This window comes from Tenrec ecaudatus, chromosome 1 (genome assembly GCF_050624435.1).
Source record: "Tenrec ecaudatus isolate mTenEca1 chromosome 1, mTenEca1.hap1, whole genome shotgun sequence".
NCBI lineage: Eukaryota > Metazoa > Chordata > Mammalia > Afrosoricida > Tenrecidae > Tenrec > Tenrec ecaudatus.
Window position 1 is genome coordinate 4,988,077 of NC_134530.1, and position 15,504 is coordinate 5,003,580.

Sequence of the window (15,504 nt, forward strand, 5' to 3'; positions counted from 1 at the left end):
AGTTGGGACCCACCAGCGGCTTTATGGGAGAATGACTGGACTTTCTACTCCCGTAAAGAGGTAGTCTCAGAAACCCACAGACGCGGTTCCACCCTGCCCATAGGGTCGCTGAGAGTCGGCATCGACTCAATGGGCAGTGAGCGCGAGTTTATAATGGGTAAACTGAGTCCAACAGAGAAAGAGGCAGGCGCAGAGCCACTCAGCACGGCGGCGGTTTCTTCATGCTGCCTCCACTCTTGCTATCTCTGAGTCTGTAAAATCTCCTTCCTCTCTCTTATCGCTGGCAGGCGCCCCCCAGTCCGCCGCTCCCCCGCATCCGGCCCTTCCCGGATTCCGGAGGAATCCCCCGTCGGCCGCCAGGCCCCGCCCACCTAAGGTTCCGCCCACCCGAGGCCCCAAGTTCCCATTGGCCACTTCGTATCTCGCCTGTGCTTCTATTGGTTGATCCAGCTTCCTTGGCCCGCCCCCACCTGACGCCGCTACGGCCCCTTCCTTGTGGGCGGGGCGCGGCGGGGCGGAGACGCGCGGCGGGGCGGGGCGGTTAGGGGCGTGGTCTACCCGCCGGCCCCGCCCCGCCTCGAGTCCCACAGCCGCCGCGACGCCCTGGCCCCTCGGAGGCGGCTGGACAGAGCCCCGACGTTCAGACCGACAGACGGGCCCCGGAGATCAGGTGAGGTAGGGGTGCAGGGGCGCCCCCATGTCAGCGCACCCCAGAGGCTAACCGACCACCCTCTGCCTCCCCTGTCCCCCACTCCCTGAACCCCTGCCTCGTGTCCCCGCCAGTCCTTCTGCCTCAGTTTCCCTTTCCCCACTGCCCTCCTGTCCCCTCTGTCTGTCACTGGCTTGCAGTCGGGGTTAGGGGAGGACCGATGGGGCCCGGGCTGCCCCCGTCCACACCGCGTTCAGCGCCCCACCCCCAGGGTGAACCCTGCCCCTTCAACAGGATGCTGGAAACCGGATTCCCGCGGCCACACCAGGTGCGGGGCTGGGCGAGCCGAGCCAGGCGCTGCGGCTGGTGGGTTCTGCCGAGCCGTCTCGGCCTCAGTTTTGCCAGCTCTGAAATAGGCATTTTTGCTGTGATTGTTGGCAGTTTGCTCTGACCACCCACCTCTGCCGCGGCCTGACCTTACCCTAGACCTGGGAGGAGAAACCGAGGTGCAGGAGGAGGCCAGAGAAGTGGGCCCCGAGCGGACCCAAACTTGCTTTCCTCTGGGGTCTTCAGAACCCTTTCCCACCTACCCGCACCTGCAGAGAGGGCTTTCTGGAAGAAGGGAGGGCCTACCTGGCGGTGAAGGGACCAGGACGGAGCTTGCCTGAGCCAGCAGAGCCGGTGGGGGAGGAGGGCAGTGGGTGAGGACAGCTCATACCAGTGGTTGGAGATTGGGCCATGGAGTTAGACAAATCCCAGTGGGAGATTTTCTGTGCATTGGCCAACCCAGAGGATGGATTCCTCTGTAAAATGGGGACTGCTAGAAACCCCTGCGGGGACGTGGGGAGAGGGGGCCCAGCCACCCCATACGGGCCTCCTCGCCTGGCCAGGTCCAGCCCTACCTGCCTTCTCAGGGCAGGTCCACAGGGCGCCAACTTTAAACCATAACATGCCTGCCTGGGGAGCAACCCCACTGGCGAGGGCTGGCAGCAGGGAGGGACTGGGGAGCGGCCAACCGAGGACGCTGTACCTATGGAAACCGTCCCGCCACACAACACCTGGGTTGGCTTCACTTGTCCTCCGGGCTGGGCGGCCTCAGCCAGCACCTGGTGAGTGCCTGGACCCCTGTGGGGCGTGGGGGGGCTGGCACCCATTCTGAGAGGGCTACAGGGGTCTCTGAGACAGATAAAGCTGGAGTATGTCTGGAGAGTGTGGCCTTGGGTGGCTCCAGTGCCCCCTAAGCCTCAGTTGTCCCCCCACCTGAGCAGGTGAGGCTCAGTGCATGGGCCAGGGGGTTCAAGCACACTCAGTGTCCCCTGTGTCCAGGGGGGTGAGAGAGGGTGTTTGAGGAGGAAACATCAGCCTTTGCCATGGCAACGGCCCCACCCAGTGATAGAGACTAAAGAGTAACTCACCTTTACTGGGGCTCAGGGCCCCAGGTGTGACAGGCCCAGAGAGGGGCCGGGTTCAGCTGCACCGCACAGAGTATCCCCCAGCCTCCCCACTGCTGGAACCCCACCCACCCGAGCTGTAGTAAGGAGCCCTGGTGGTGCGGTGGTCAGGTTCAAACCCTCTCGGTGGAGCCTGCTCAGTTCTACCCTGCCCTGGAGGGGTCGCCGTGAGCCAGAATGGCCTGCAGGTCAGGGGCTGGGCCTTACTGAGGCCTTTCTGGCCACCATATCGGGAAGCTCTCGGGATCACGTGGTGTAGTGCACCGGGCCTCAGTTTCCCATCTGTATAATGGGGGGCTGCACCTCTGGAAGGAGGATGAGATAACCCGGTGCGGGGGTACACTGAGGGGCACCGAGAAAGCGTTGCACTGCCTCCATGCACCCCTCTACTTAAGGGTGTGTGGGGGTGTGTGTGTGTGAGTGACTTGATCCCCCACTGGCAGCAAGTGTGAATGAGGAAAGATCGTGAGCTTTCCACATGAAGTCTTTGCTACAAAGGCTCCTGGGGTCTGGGGGATGAGGGTAGGGGGAGGGCTGTAGGGTCCTTGGCCTATCTCTCCTTTTCTCTCTGGGCCTCAGTTTCCCCAGTGAGACAATGGGGCCCTCAGATGAACTCCCCGAGGTGTGTTGTCGGATGTGCTGGGAGATGGTGTGTTTGCCGTCAACGGGCCCTGAGCCCCTCCTGTGAGCCGAGCTTGTGGCCAGGCAGGTGCTGAGCCAGACAGACATGTCCGGCTGGCCCATGGTGCCCCACCCCCTCCTGCTGGGGAGGGGACACACTGCACAACCAGCAATATTACAACGAATAGTGGAGGGAAGACAGAAATGAGTTTAGATGCGGGGCCTGGACAGCCCCTTTCAAAGGTGATCTTCCAGCCGAAACCCAACTGATGGGAGAGAAACAGCCCCTCAGAGAAGTGGGAAACAGGGTGTAGCCCTGCAAAGGCCCTGGGGCAGAATCTGACCAGGTGAGTCAGAGGAACTGGGAGGCGGCCCATGTAGCTGGGGAGGGGGGGGAGGGGACGAGGCAGGGCGGACAGTGCCCTGTGGACCATGAGGAAGACTCTGGCTTTGACCAGAGGGACGTGGGAGCCCGTGAGGGCTAAGGAGGGGTGGTAGGGACGGGTGCCCCATGACTGTGGGGAGCAAGGACAGAGCCGGGGACCAGGGTAGAGGTGGATGCTCGGTTCATGTGCGGAGATAAGAGATAAGGTTAGGCCTATGGGAGGCTGAGGAGGGGAGAAGCGGGGAATTTGAGATTCCCTGAGGGCCTTGGGGGTACAGTGGGCGACGTGCTCACCGTAAGGTCAGCAGTTTGAAACCACCAGCCCCACCACAGGACAAAAGACAGGACTGTTTACTTTCCTAAGGGAACCTGCCAGGGCAGTTCTAGCGTGTCCTACAGGGTCACAATGAGTCAAAATCCACTCGGTGGCGGTGAGTTTTTTGGGTTTTTAATCCACATGTCTTCTGGGGGGACCCCTGAGCCCCTCCATTAGTGGTTAGAAGCCATTTGCTGAGGCTGAGTCTCCCCTGGCATCCCATCCTTACAGTGGTCTTCACCCCACGTACCCTCCTCAGTGGTGCAAGGTCCCTCTCCCACTCAGCCCATCCTCAGGACATCCCTTGAAGGCTCCAGGGACCTGAGGCTGAGAATCCCTGGTGTCCCTGTTGCCCCCCACTACCGTCTGCCATATCCCCACCGCCCCCGTCATCCCCTTTGTGATGGAAGCCAAGTAGCAGCTGAGACAAAGCAGAGTGTGCTGAGCACCCCAGAAGTTTGTGGCAGGTGGGGGTGGGGGACAGGGACAGAGAGGATGACCCCCTGGGGCACCACAGCCAGGCTTGAGACAGGCGAGTTGGCTGGCTCGGCCCCGGCTGAGAACACAGCTATCAATTATTGACGCCTGTGTGTAGGACATGAAGAATTGATGGGTGGGGGCGGGGCCGCCCAGAGCCCGTTGGCCTCAGTTCCTGAAGGCCACTCGCTGTGTTTTCAGGAATTCTTCGAGCCCAGCATTCAGTGGTGGCCACTTTTTAAAACGACAGGGCATGTAATCTAGCCACTAGGCAAAGAGATAACAGCGAGACCTCGAGCCGCCGGGAACAAAGGCTCCATACGCCAGCAACCCCTCTGTGGGGTGGCCCCCCTCCAGGAGTGAGAGCCACAGCACAGATGTACACGTGCTCACCCACATCCATCAGGGCACATTCACCACAGCGAGGAGAGGGAAGCAGCCCCAGTGCATGTCAGTCACGGAATAGACAAAGGGACTCTGGCCCATGCTCACGGTAGAATACTACACACCCCTGAAAAAGGACCGTGAGAGCAGGAAGCCCCTCACAGCATGGATACACCTGGAGGACATCCCACTGAGTGAAATCAGTCACAAAAGGACAGACATTGCGTGAGGATATAAACCAAGACAAAGAGACTTTGGAGGGTCCCAAGGGCGGGGGTGGGGTGGGCAAGGGCTGGAAGGTGTACAATATTGACTTGGGTGAAAGAGAGGGTGGAGGTCCCTCAGGAGGAGAAGAGAAATCAGGAGAGGAGGTGAGATAGAATATGCAGGGAGGTGGGGTAGATGGGTGGTTTGAACTGTCGAATGCAGATTTGAGGGTTTGAGTTATAAATCCCTTCCATCCCCCTCCTTAATTTACAATTTCAACCTCGGTCTGGTCACTGAAAGCGAGGAGGACTTGCTGATGCAGATCAAGGATTGCAGCCCTCAGTGTAGATTGCACCTCAGTGGCAAGAAGACCCCAATCCTCATACCTGCATCAGTCGGTAACATAATGATAAACGGAGAAAAGGTTGAAGTTGTCAAGGATTCCGTCTTGCTTGGATCCACCATCATTGCTCATGGAAACAGCAGCCAAGGGACCGAAAGATGTACTTTGTTAGGTAAACCTGCTACAGGAGGCCTCTTTCAAATGCTAAACAAACAAACTGCAAGGATGTTACTTTGAACACTAAGGTGTGCCTGATCCAAGCCGTGGTCTCAGATGCACGACTGAAGATATCTTGATGCGTTTGAACGATGGTGTGGGCAAAGAATCTAGAAGGCACCATGAACTGTCAAAAGCACAAACAAATCTGTCTTGGAAGAAGTACAGCCAGAGTGCCCATGGGAAGCAAAGATGGTGTGTTGGGCAGGGTTCTCTAGAGAAATGAAACCAGGACACTTGTGATTAGATATATATATTTATACAAGGAATGTAATAGCTAACTAGTCCACACAGCAGTACAGAGGGCTCAGTTCCATGAAATGGTTAACATACTGGAAATCCTTCAACTCAAAAGGACTGCCTGGTCCAAGGTCAAGGAAGCAGACAACAGAGTCCTCACTGGGGCAAGGCAGGCAGAGTCTGCCCAGAGGCAGTAAGCAGGAGGGTGGGTCATCAGGAGCTCAGTGATGGAGGCTGGATGGGGTATCAAACACAAGCAATGCAAGGCGACAAGATCCACCAGCCTCAAGCTCAAGCGATGTACACACCGGAAGTGTGGAGAAGCAGGTCTTGAAGGAGCCTCAAGCTCTAGCAACATGTCCACAGGTTGGCTTGGCCCACAGGCAGTGCAGCTCACAGGTTGAGGTGGAGAACTAGGTACAGAAGCAACCTGCAAGCCTCGATCACCAGAGAGCACGAGGGAGAGGGGTGGGCCTTGCAGAGCCCTTTCTCTCTTTGCCCTCCAATCAAACTGGTTAATCCCACATGTTCCTATTGGCCAGCTGGGCACAATAAACCTACCTATCACAGATGGTGTGACTTCTCTCATGCACTTTGGACACATTGTCAGGAGAGACCATTCCCTGGAGAAGGACACCATGCTTGGTCAACCCCAGGGGCAGGGAAAAAGAGGAAGGCCCTTGACAATATGGACGGACACAGCGGCTGCCTCCATGGGCGAGGACAGAACCAGGTGGGGCAGGGCCTCAGGTTGCTATGATTCGGCACGGACTCCACAATACCTGAGAACCACAACAATTCACAATCTTCAGCAAGCATTGAAAAACACAGACATACACTGACAAACCCATTGTCCTCCAGCCAGTTCCCACTCCTGCGGCCAGCCCCTGTGGGACAGTGGAATCCCGCTCTATCCGGTCTCCCAGCCACCAGACCTTTCCTCTGCAGTGCCATGGGAGGGGTGGGACCACAAGCTTTGGTTTGTGCTTTTTTTCTCTGTAGGGAGGGAGGGAGACATGGGGCTGGCTCTCTGGGGTGTGGGGGTGTATCGGGAGGGTGGCCAGCAAGCACTGAGATCTTTAGGAAGCTAGCCCTCACTGTCCGTGGTGTCCGCTGGTGTGCACATCAGCCGTGGTGGGTCAGAGTCCACCAGTGTCACGCTGCGGTTGCTCCTGTGGGGCCGTGATGTTGGGAGGGAAACTCAAAAGCCAAACTCACCACCACCGAGTCCATGCCCGCTCCCAGCGACCCCCTAGGGCAGGGTAGAACCGCCCCTGTGGGTTTCTGAGAGGGTAACTCTTCACAGGAGTAGACAGTCCCTTCTTTCTTTGTTCAGAGCGGCTGGTGGTTTCGAACTGGTGACCTTGCGGTGAGCCACCCAGTGTGTATCCACTCTGCCGTCAGGGTTCCTTGATGCTAGGAGGTGGACTGCCTTCATTTCAGATACCGGCAGGGTCAGCCACGGTGGTCAGGAGTCCACGGGGTCTCCCGACAAAGACAGACTCAAACTAAGAAACCAAACTCCCTGCCTTCGAGTCACTGCTGTAGCACAGGGAGAGCGGCCTCTGTCCAGACTACAGCCCTTCACGGGGGTAGAAAGCCTCGACTTTCTTCCATGGAGGGGCTGGTGGTTTCAAACAGCTGACCTTGCAGTTAGCAGCCCAGTGCATACCCACGATGCCACCATGGCTCCGCTAAGACAACAGTTCTCAATCTTCCTGAGGCCGCAACCCTTTCATACAGGTCCTCATGTGGTGGGGACCCCCAACCATACAATTATGTTTGTTGCTACTTCATCACTGTCATTTTGCTGCTGTCATGAATTGGGCCACCCCTGTGAAAGGGTTGTTCGACCTCCAAAGGGGTCACGACCCACAGGTTGAGAACCGCTGCTCTAAGACAAGAGGATGTCTTGCTGCGGCATGGGTGAACCCTGCAGACTCGCCGACGTGGACGAACCGGACATGCAGCGTGCTGGTCAGCCACGCCGTCCCTAACAGGCCCCTCCGGACAGACAGTGGTGGACCAGTGGGTGCAGGGGGGCCGGGAGCTCAGTTCCTGGCTGGTGCATCTCGTCTGTCCGTGGGGTGCAACAGGGGACGCCAGCAGACTAGGAAGAAAGGCCTGGTGATTTGCTTCTGGAAACTGGATCCTGGCGGTTCCATCTGAAGCCCGTCACGGGGGCTTGAGGCCCGGCCACGTTGGGGCCCACAGTGCATGGGGGTCCCTGTGAGTCAGGTGAGGGGCGTGGGGGAGCGAATTAATGGTAGTTCATTTTCCAGAGAGCGGAAAAACGAGTGACTGGGAAACCCACAGGGCCTGGCCTGCCCTGTTCTGCCCTGTAAGGTCGCCACGGACTTGGTGGTGACGGCAATGACTTGGGTTTGTCATTATTTTAGTTTTTAACACCGGGGATGAGCATTCTGGGAGTGAGTCCCAGGTACAGGATCAGGGGAGGCCTTTGAGCACGGACCCCATGCCCGCCCTCCCCCAGCAGAGGGCAAGGCCCTGCAAAGGCCCTGGGGCAGGACAGGACCTGCTGTGAAGGAGGAGCAGAGAGGAGGCCAGTGGGGCTGGAGCAGCATGTGGTGTTTACAGGCCATTTGGGGCTCTGAAGTTCATAGTCCAGGAGGTGGCTGGGGCTGGCAGAGGGCAGGAGTCCAGCACCCCAGGTTTTGGGAACGAGTGTGTGGGCAGGCAGAGCAGGGGAGGGCCAGGCATGGGGCGGTGACAACCCTCCCTGTCTGGGGGGGCACAACCAGTTGCTGTGAGTCCAGCTCACGGCGACACCCCGCCTCCGTCCTCGGGTGCCAGAGCTGGGCCGGGCTCCCCGGGGTCTTCAACTGCAGACTGGTCAGAAGTCAATCTCCAGCCCTTTATTCCTCGACAACTGTGGGTAGCTGGGTAGAACGGGACCCCCCCCCCATTCAGTGAACAGTCACTGTTGGCGTCAACCCGAGCCCCCGGGGGGGGGGTCTGGCCGTGGGTCTGAGGGGGGGCCTGTTCTCCCCTCTGCAGCCAGGGGTCACCTGTGATCACCTGAGTCAGGGGCACCCTGCTGCCCAGAACCCTCCAGGGGTCCAACCTCCCTGGGCCCAAGGGCTGGCTTACCCTGCTCTGTCCCCCGCCCTCCCCTCCTCCCCTCGCCCCCTCCAACCACATGGGCCTCCTCGCTGCCCTTCAACATGCCAGGCCCGGCCCTGCCCCTCTGCATGCACTGTGCCCTCTGCCCCCCCCGCCCGGACACCTTGTCCCTGAGCCTGCCCTTCCGATCCCAGCTCCAGGGGCTCCTCCCCAGGGTGCCTTTCCCTGACCAGCTGTGGCCCAGGTCACCATCCTGTCACCCGCAGGCCAATCTCCCCACCCACTTCACTCCTACACCGATCCTGCCCCATTCAGTTTCCCGCAGCCCTGGTGGCACAGCGGTTAAGGCAGTCCGCTGCCCTTGGGGAGGAAGGCGGTTCAAACTCACCAGGCAGCTTGGAACCTGGTGCTGTGAATGTATGTGTGTGTGTGTGTGTGTGTGTGTGTGTGTGTGTGTGTGTGTGTGTGTGTGTGTGTCCATGCGTGTGTTGGGGTTACGTGAGGAAGGCAGCGTCATTTCTCTTGTTTCTGCAACCTCCTCTTCCAGCTGGAGTGGCCTGGCCTCCTAAGGGGCCGCTGGGGGAATTTGGGCGGTGGGGGCGAGCGTCTCCTTTTGCTCATGAGAGCATAGGGGTTACTCACTGGGCTGCTAACTGCGAGGTCAGCAGTTCGAAACCACCAGCCGCTCCGGAGCAGAAAGACGAAGCTTTCTACTCCTGTAAAGATTTAGTCTCGGAAAACCCGCAGGAGCAGTTCCACCCTGTCCCGCAGGGTCCCTGTGAGTTGTCATCGACTCATTGGCACTGAGTTTGGCCTTTTGGCTCATGGCAGCATTGGGATGCCTAGGGATTTGGGGCATGGCCCAGAGGTGGGGTCCAGCCCTCAAGAGGTGGCCCCTACTGGCAGGGGGGCAGGGTGACACGACACAGCAGCCTCCTGTCCACCGGCTGGCCGGGTTCAGCGTGCAGGGAGGAAGGAAGCCGAGTTTATTTTCGGCTGGCTGGCCGGCTGTCTGTCCATCCGTCTGTGATCTGCTCAAGGACGGCTTCCCTGGGTGGGTTTCTGGCTGAACAATGGGTCAGGAGAAGGGGCCGGAGGTCACGCAGCTGGGCTGGCCCAGGTGTGGGCAGTTCTGGGGCCCACGGAGGGGGGTAGGTCCCCCTCTTCCTGCCGGGCTTGCAGAGGGGAGGCAGCTGGGAGCCCAGGCCCCTTCCTGCAGTTTGTAAACCGGCTGCACCCGGCAACCCTCAGTCCCCGCAGGGTGGGAGGTCTCAACCTGGAGAGGAGCCAAGCCCTGCCGGGCCGACACAGGGAGACCAGCTGGCTGGAGAGTTGTGGCCTCGGGCCCCACCTCTCAGAGCCTCAGTGGGCTCATGTGTGAAAGGGGCAGGCAGCCGAGCCTTCTGATGTCTGCAGACAGGACATCCTGATGATTCAGGAAGCACTTACGCACGAAGTGCCCACTGCCCCCCCGGGAGCCCTGGGCTGCTCCCCAGAAGGCCCGCGGTGAAGAAGCACCAGCAGCAGCGAGGGAGAAAGACAGACGAGGTGTGCTGCTCCTGTAAAAGGTCATCCTGTCAGGGTGCATGTAGCAACGATGAATCCTACAACTCTCCTCTAGTTCCTAAATGCTCCCCCCCCACCCCCACTGTCATGATCCCAGTCCTACCTTACATATCTGGCTAGACCAGAGATGTGCACTGGTACAGACAGGAACTGGAAACAGGGAATCCAGCACGGATGATCCCTTCAGGACCAGTGGGGAGAGTGGAGATACTGGGAAGGTGGAGGGAGGGTGGGGTAGAGAGGGGGAACCGATTACAAGGATCTACATATAACCTCCTCCCTGGGGGATGGACAACAGAAAAGTGGGTGGAGGGAGATGTCGGACAGCGTAAGATATGATGAAATAATAATTTTGAAATGATCAAGGGTTCATGAGGGAGTGGGGAGCGGGGAGAGGGGGTAAAATGAGGAGCTGGAGGCTTACGTGGAGAGCAAATGTTTTGAGAATGATGAGGGTAACGAATGTACAGCTGTGCTTGACACAATTGATGGATGAATGGATTGTGATAAGAGTTGTATGAGCCCCCAATAAAACGATTAAAAAAATAAAAGAAAATGGAATGAAGAGAAAAATAAAGTTATCCTCCCGGAAACTCCCAGGGGACAGTTTTCCGCTGCCCTTTAAGGCGGCTGTGAATCAGATGGCGCCAGGGAAGGTCCTGTGCCCCAGGGCACCAGGCCAGGTATGAGCAAGACCTGGACAAGGACAGGCAGGGGCACCTGGCTCAGTCTCAGCCTCCTCTAGGAGGGCCCCCAGGAGGTGGAGGCCGGGCAGGAGTCGGGCAGGTGAGATGAGGACTGAGGGAGGGCGAGGTCCGGGCAGGTGCACAGTGATTGAATGCCCCCAGAGGCTTGCGTGCATTCTCAGTGCCTCCCAGAGCTGGGTCCTAAGAGAGGCGAGTCGGGGAGCTAGGATGGTGGATCTCTGGCAACCAACAGATGAGGAAACTGAGCCAGGGGGTGGCCGTGCTGCTTGTCCAAGGAGCCAGAGCCTGGAGGGGTCTATTTGGGGGGCTGCTCTAGGCAGGGAAGGACTGGAGTGGCTCTGAGGTTTCAGGTGTGGAAGGCAGGGGGGTCTTCGGTGCCCCTCAGGACGGCGTGGGGGGAGTCCTGGGGCAGGACTGGGTTCAAGGTCAGGCTCTGTCCCCTGTGGCTGAGTGGCCTTGGGGAAGCAGCCTGGCCTCTCTGAGCTCGTGGGTGTGATGACTGTGGAGCAGGGCTGCTGGCTGGGGGCTGCCAGGCTGGTGCAGGGCGGGCTCTGCGGCTGGGAGGGGCCCAGGCCAGGCCGCCTACCCTGACCTCTGAGGCAGGCCAGCAGGCAGCCAGCAGCTGGGACTTCTCCCCCAAGGCTGAGTGGACACAAAGCCTGGCTTTGTGGGAACCTCTGGGGGCGACTGTGTGCCCACTTGGCATTTTTGGCCTGGCCTGGCTGAGGGTGGTTCCATGCAGGGTCGCAGGTGAGGGGGCTGTCCCAAGCTGGCCCCTTTGTTCGGGGCTCCCACAGGCTCCCCTCACTCCCTGGCAGGCCTCTCTGAGGTCCTGTGGACACAGCACTCAGGGAAGCAGGTCCCTGGGGCTTGGGTCGAGGCACGTGCTGAACTGGGGGAGGAGGTGAAGGGGGGTGGCAGGGAGGCCTGGGCACGGGGGTGCGGAGCAGAGAGTTGCCTCTTTCATAGCTTGGGAACTAGAGGATGTAATGTCCAGGCTGGGCTGAAGGGAACAAGCAGAGGTTCGCCAGGGATGGGGCAGGGGCTCAGGGACCAGGGCATTGGGGGATGTATAGGAGTTCACCAGGAGACCGATGGAGACGCTGAGACTTGCAGAGTGAGCAGGAGTTTGATGAGTGAGCAATGGAAAGATGGTAAGGGGGGCCAGGTAGATGGAACCCTGAGAGGCAGAACATTCAGGAAAAAAACTCATTTACATAAAGGATCCAAGATCTCGACTTGTATGTTCAACGGGGGGCCGGCCATGAGTCCTGCCTCCAAGGCTGAGGCAGGGGCCTGGTGAGGGGTCACCAAGGGCCTGGGTCCTCAGGGCTGCTGACCGACTGGCATCGATTACACCGAGAGGGTCCAGAATGCCCAGAGACCCCTGGAGCCCTCCCTTCCCCATGACCTGTCTTTGGGCCCCTGACCCTCTGCTCTGTGCTCCAGCCCCAGGAAGCTCTTCCTGTAAACAGCCTGCTTGCCCTCGGTCCTGATTCTGCCTCCTGCCCCACCCTGGCTGCTGGCCTGCAGTGATAATCAGACGGTGCATTTGCCAGATGTTCTGAGACAACTCACTGGCGTGGCCCGTCTCTGCTCTTGGTGGCCTGCGGGACAGGCTTGTTGGACCTCTTGTGTGCAGAGAACTGGGCTCCGTGGAGCGCTCAGGGCTGTGATCCTCCAGAAACAGGTCGCCAGGCCTTTCTTCCGAGGCACCGTGGAGTAGGTTCAAACTGCCCACCTTTCTGCTAGCAGTGCGGAGCGCTTTACCGCCTGCGCCACCAGCAGAGGCTGACTCACAGTGACAGCGTGGAGCCAATCCGGGCTTCCCAGGCTACCTCTCTGGGAGCAGATGGGAGCCTTGGGTGGGTTTGAATTGCTGACCTCTCAGCAGCTCAGCGTTTCAGGCCTCCTCACCCTCGTGGAGTGGCTGAGGGCACGGGTGTCTGTGAGTGCCCGTTTTGCAGGTGGTAAAGACAGAGGCAGCAGCATCCAGAGGGTGCTGTACGGGGCCGGCGGTGGTGGTGGGGGTCCTTCCAGGGCTGACGGCCCGTGTCTGTCCCCGCAGGCCCCATGGACGCCTTCAGCTCCAAGAGCCTGGCTCTGCAGGCCCAGAAGAAGCTGGTGAGCAGGATGGCGTCCAAGGCGGTGGCGGGCGCGCTCCTGGACGACACGAGCAGCGAGGTGCTGGACGAGCTGTACCGGGCCACCAAGGAGTTCACGCGGAGCCGCAAGGAGGCCCAGAAGATGGTCAAGAACCTGGTCAAGGTGATGCTCAAGCTGGCCGTCCTGCTGCGCAGCGGCCAGCTGGGCGGCGAAGAGCTGGCCACGCTGCGCGGTCTGCGCCGCCGAGCCCGGAGCCTGGCCATGACGGCTGTCAGCTTCCACCAGGTGGACTTCACCTTCGACCGGCGCGTGCTGGCCGCTGCGCTGCTCGAGTGCCGGGACCTGCTGCACCAGGCCGTAGGCCCGCACCTGACCGCCAAGTCCCACGGCCGCATCAACCACGTCTTCAGCCGCCTGGCCGACTGCGACTTCTTAGCAGCGCTCTATGGCCCCGCGGAGCCCTACCGCACCCACCTGCGGCGCATCTGCGAGGGGCTGGGCAAGCTACTGGACGAGGGCAGCATCTGAGCCCAGCCCCGGATTCCGGCCAGAGCCCCTTCCCCAAGGACGCGCAGTCCCAGCTGTTACCCGGGGCTGGCTCCTGGGGACCCCACCCAGATGCTGACCCACCCCCGTTCTGATGTGTAGCATTGTCTCTGGGCTGAGTCTCAGGCCCACCACCTGGCCTCTCTTCCTCATCACATCCTAGGACACCAGCACCCATGGACAGGGTGGGGGTTGTGGGTGAGACCGGGAATCGAACCCAGGTCCTAAGGCTGAGAGCTAAGCCAGTAAGACCTCCCTGTGTGGTCTGTAACAGCAGTCTAACCACCCACGGTCCCTGCACCCGGCCTGATGGGAGAGGGACTCAGCAGGAAGACAGGTGGCTGGCCCCTAGGCATCAGCCTTGTCTCTACTCAGGCTCCACCTCCCACTCCTGTTGGGATCTGGGATCCAGCTGACCTCAGGGCCCCTGCCTCTGCCCCTGGAGCCCACCTGAGCAGAAAGCTTACCCCTGGCCCCTATACTTTACAAATACCTTCCCCTGAAGAAGGTCTAAGTCTTTCAAACAAGGTCAAGGTTGTGCCGGGCGGCCAGCCCCCACAGTGCAGACACCGCACATTGGAGCCACACAGTGAGGGTCAAGGGTGGGCTCTAGCCTGGTGGTTCTAGAGGACAGCAGACAGAGGCTGCCCCCCCCCACACCCACACTCCTGGGGGGCATGGGGTTTAGGCAAAGGCATGGGGATGTGTGTTAATTTTTAAAAACGACCATTTCCCGTTTGGAAATGAAGGGACGGACAAAGCCACCACTGTGTCATCATTCCAAGCCTGGGGCAGGGCCGTGAGCTGTCCCCTTGGTCTCTGGGTGCCCATGACGGTGCCGGTCCTCAGCTGTGTGTGTGTGGGGGGGGGACACGGTGGAAGGGTAGGTTTTAAGGGCTCCTCAAACACTGCTGCGTCCAGGTCACGGCCAGCAGAAGTGATGGCACAGACGCAGGCCACACAGGGACCACCAGGTGCGGTTACCGAGAGAGGTCATGGGCCCTGCACTACCCCCTGGTGGCGACCTGCGGCAATCACTTTGCTGCAGTCCACTCCACTCCGTTGCCTCTCTGCTCACTGGTTGTTAGACCCTCTGGTTCGAGGCCGGCCCTTTGGGGTGGGTTCTGGCTTCCCTGCACGAGCCCGAGAACTGGCTCTTGTTACCTGCCCCTCAGCCTTCAAAGGCAGCCGAGGACATGTCCCTCTGACTCAGTGCCGCCCCGAGGGAGCCTGTCCAGCCTGGCTGAGGGCACTTGCCTGCATCTGAAATGTCATGAACTTCTTAGAGGTCCATTTAAATAAAAGTGCGGCGTCTCACTTGGACTGTGTGGTGGACGGTGCCGCTGTCCCTTCCGGGCGAGGTCATGGCACATCACTGCCCCGCAGGGTGTCCTGGGCCGCCGTCCGTCTGGGAGCAGACTGCAGGGCTCTATTGTTGGGTCTCTGGGTGGGACCGAACCGACAACCTCTCGGTTTGCCGCTGAGCGCCTAACTGAGCCACCACTGGGCCACGTTTCAGCCCATGCCACGGGAGACCCTGGAACCAGGCAGGGAGCTCTGCCCTGGGGTTTGTGGGAAGTCGGGTGGAGACACACTTCCTGGGACATGGGTTGGGAGTGTTGAGGACGTGCTGTGTCCCACCCACCCCTGCATGCCAGGAAGCGGCCCTGACAGGTGGAGGAGTGGTCGGTCAGCCCCAGGGCTGCCTACCCAACTAGCAGAGGGGAGCTTTGCAGGACAGCACACTGCCTCACAGGGCTGGGGACTGGAATCCGAGTCCAGCGGGTGGGCAGGGCAGGGTCCTTCCTGGCCTTTGGTAGCCCCCTGCACTGCTCCACAGCCACGGCTCTTGGTCCCTACCTCAGCCTCCCATGGTGCACATTGCCTGCCCACCAATCTAAACCCTGGCAGCGCGAGGCCCCTCGGCCGTGGACCTGGAAACTGATGTCCCCAAGATGCCAGCCAGTGAGCCCCTCGGAGCCCCACTCTGCTGACAGACCTGTATCTTAGTGGCAGGTGGTCACTTGGTACCCCAGCACGTGTCCAAACATCCCGTTCCCAATGGACGAGGCTGCATGGGGCGATACCGATGGCTCGGCCCCTTGGGGTTCCCCCTCCCCGCATCCGGCATCTTCGTGGGGGCAGGCCGCCAGGTGTTTCCCCTTGGAGCCATTGTGGGGCTCAAACCCTTGGCCTTCTGCTTAGC

General features: G+C 60.1%; 1 protein-coding gene across 1 annotated transcript; it reads left to right on the forward strand.

Annotated features, from left to right (window-relative positions):
* The first annotated feature begins 574 nt into the window (after positions 1-574).
* TNFAIP8L1 (TNF alpha induced protein 8 like 1) lies at positions 575-14,615 on the forward strand. The gene is made up of 2 exons (XM_075535626.1): positions 575-670; positions 12,715-14,615. The coding sequence occupies exon 2, from the start codon at positions 12,720-12,722 to the stop codon at positions 13,278-13,280; it is 561 nt and encodes a 186-aa protein (XP_075391741.1). The 5' UTR covers positions 575-670; positions 12,715-12,719; the 3' UTR covers positions 13,281-14,615.
* Positions 14,616-15,504: the final 889 nt, after the last annotated feature.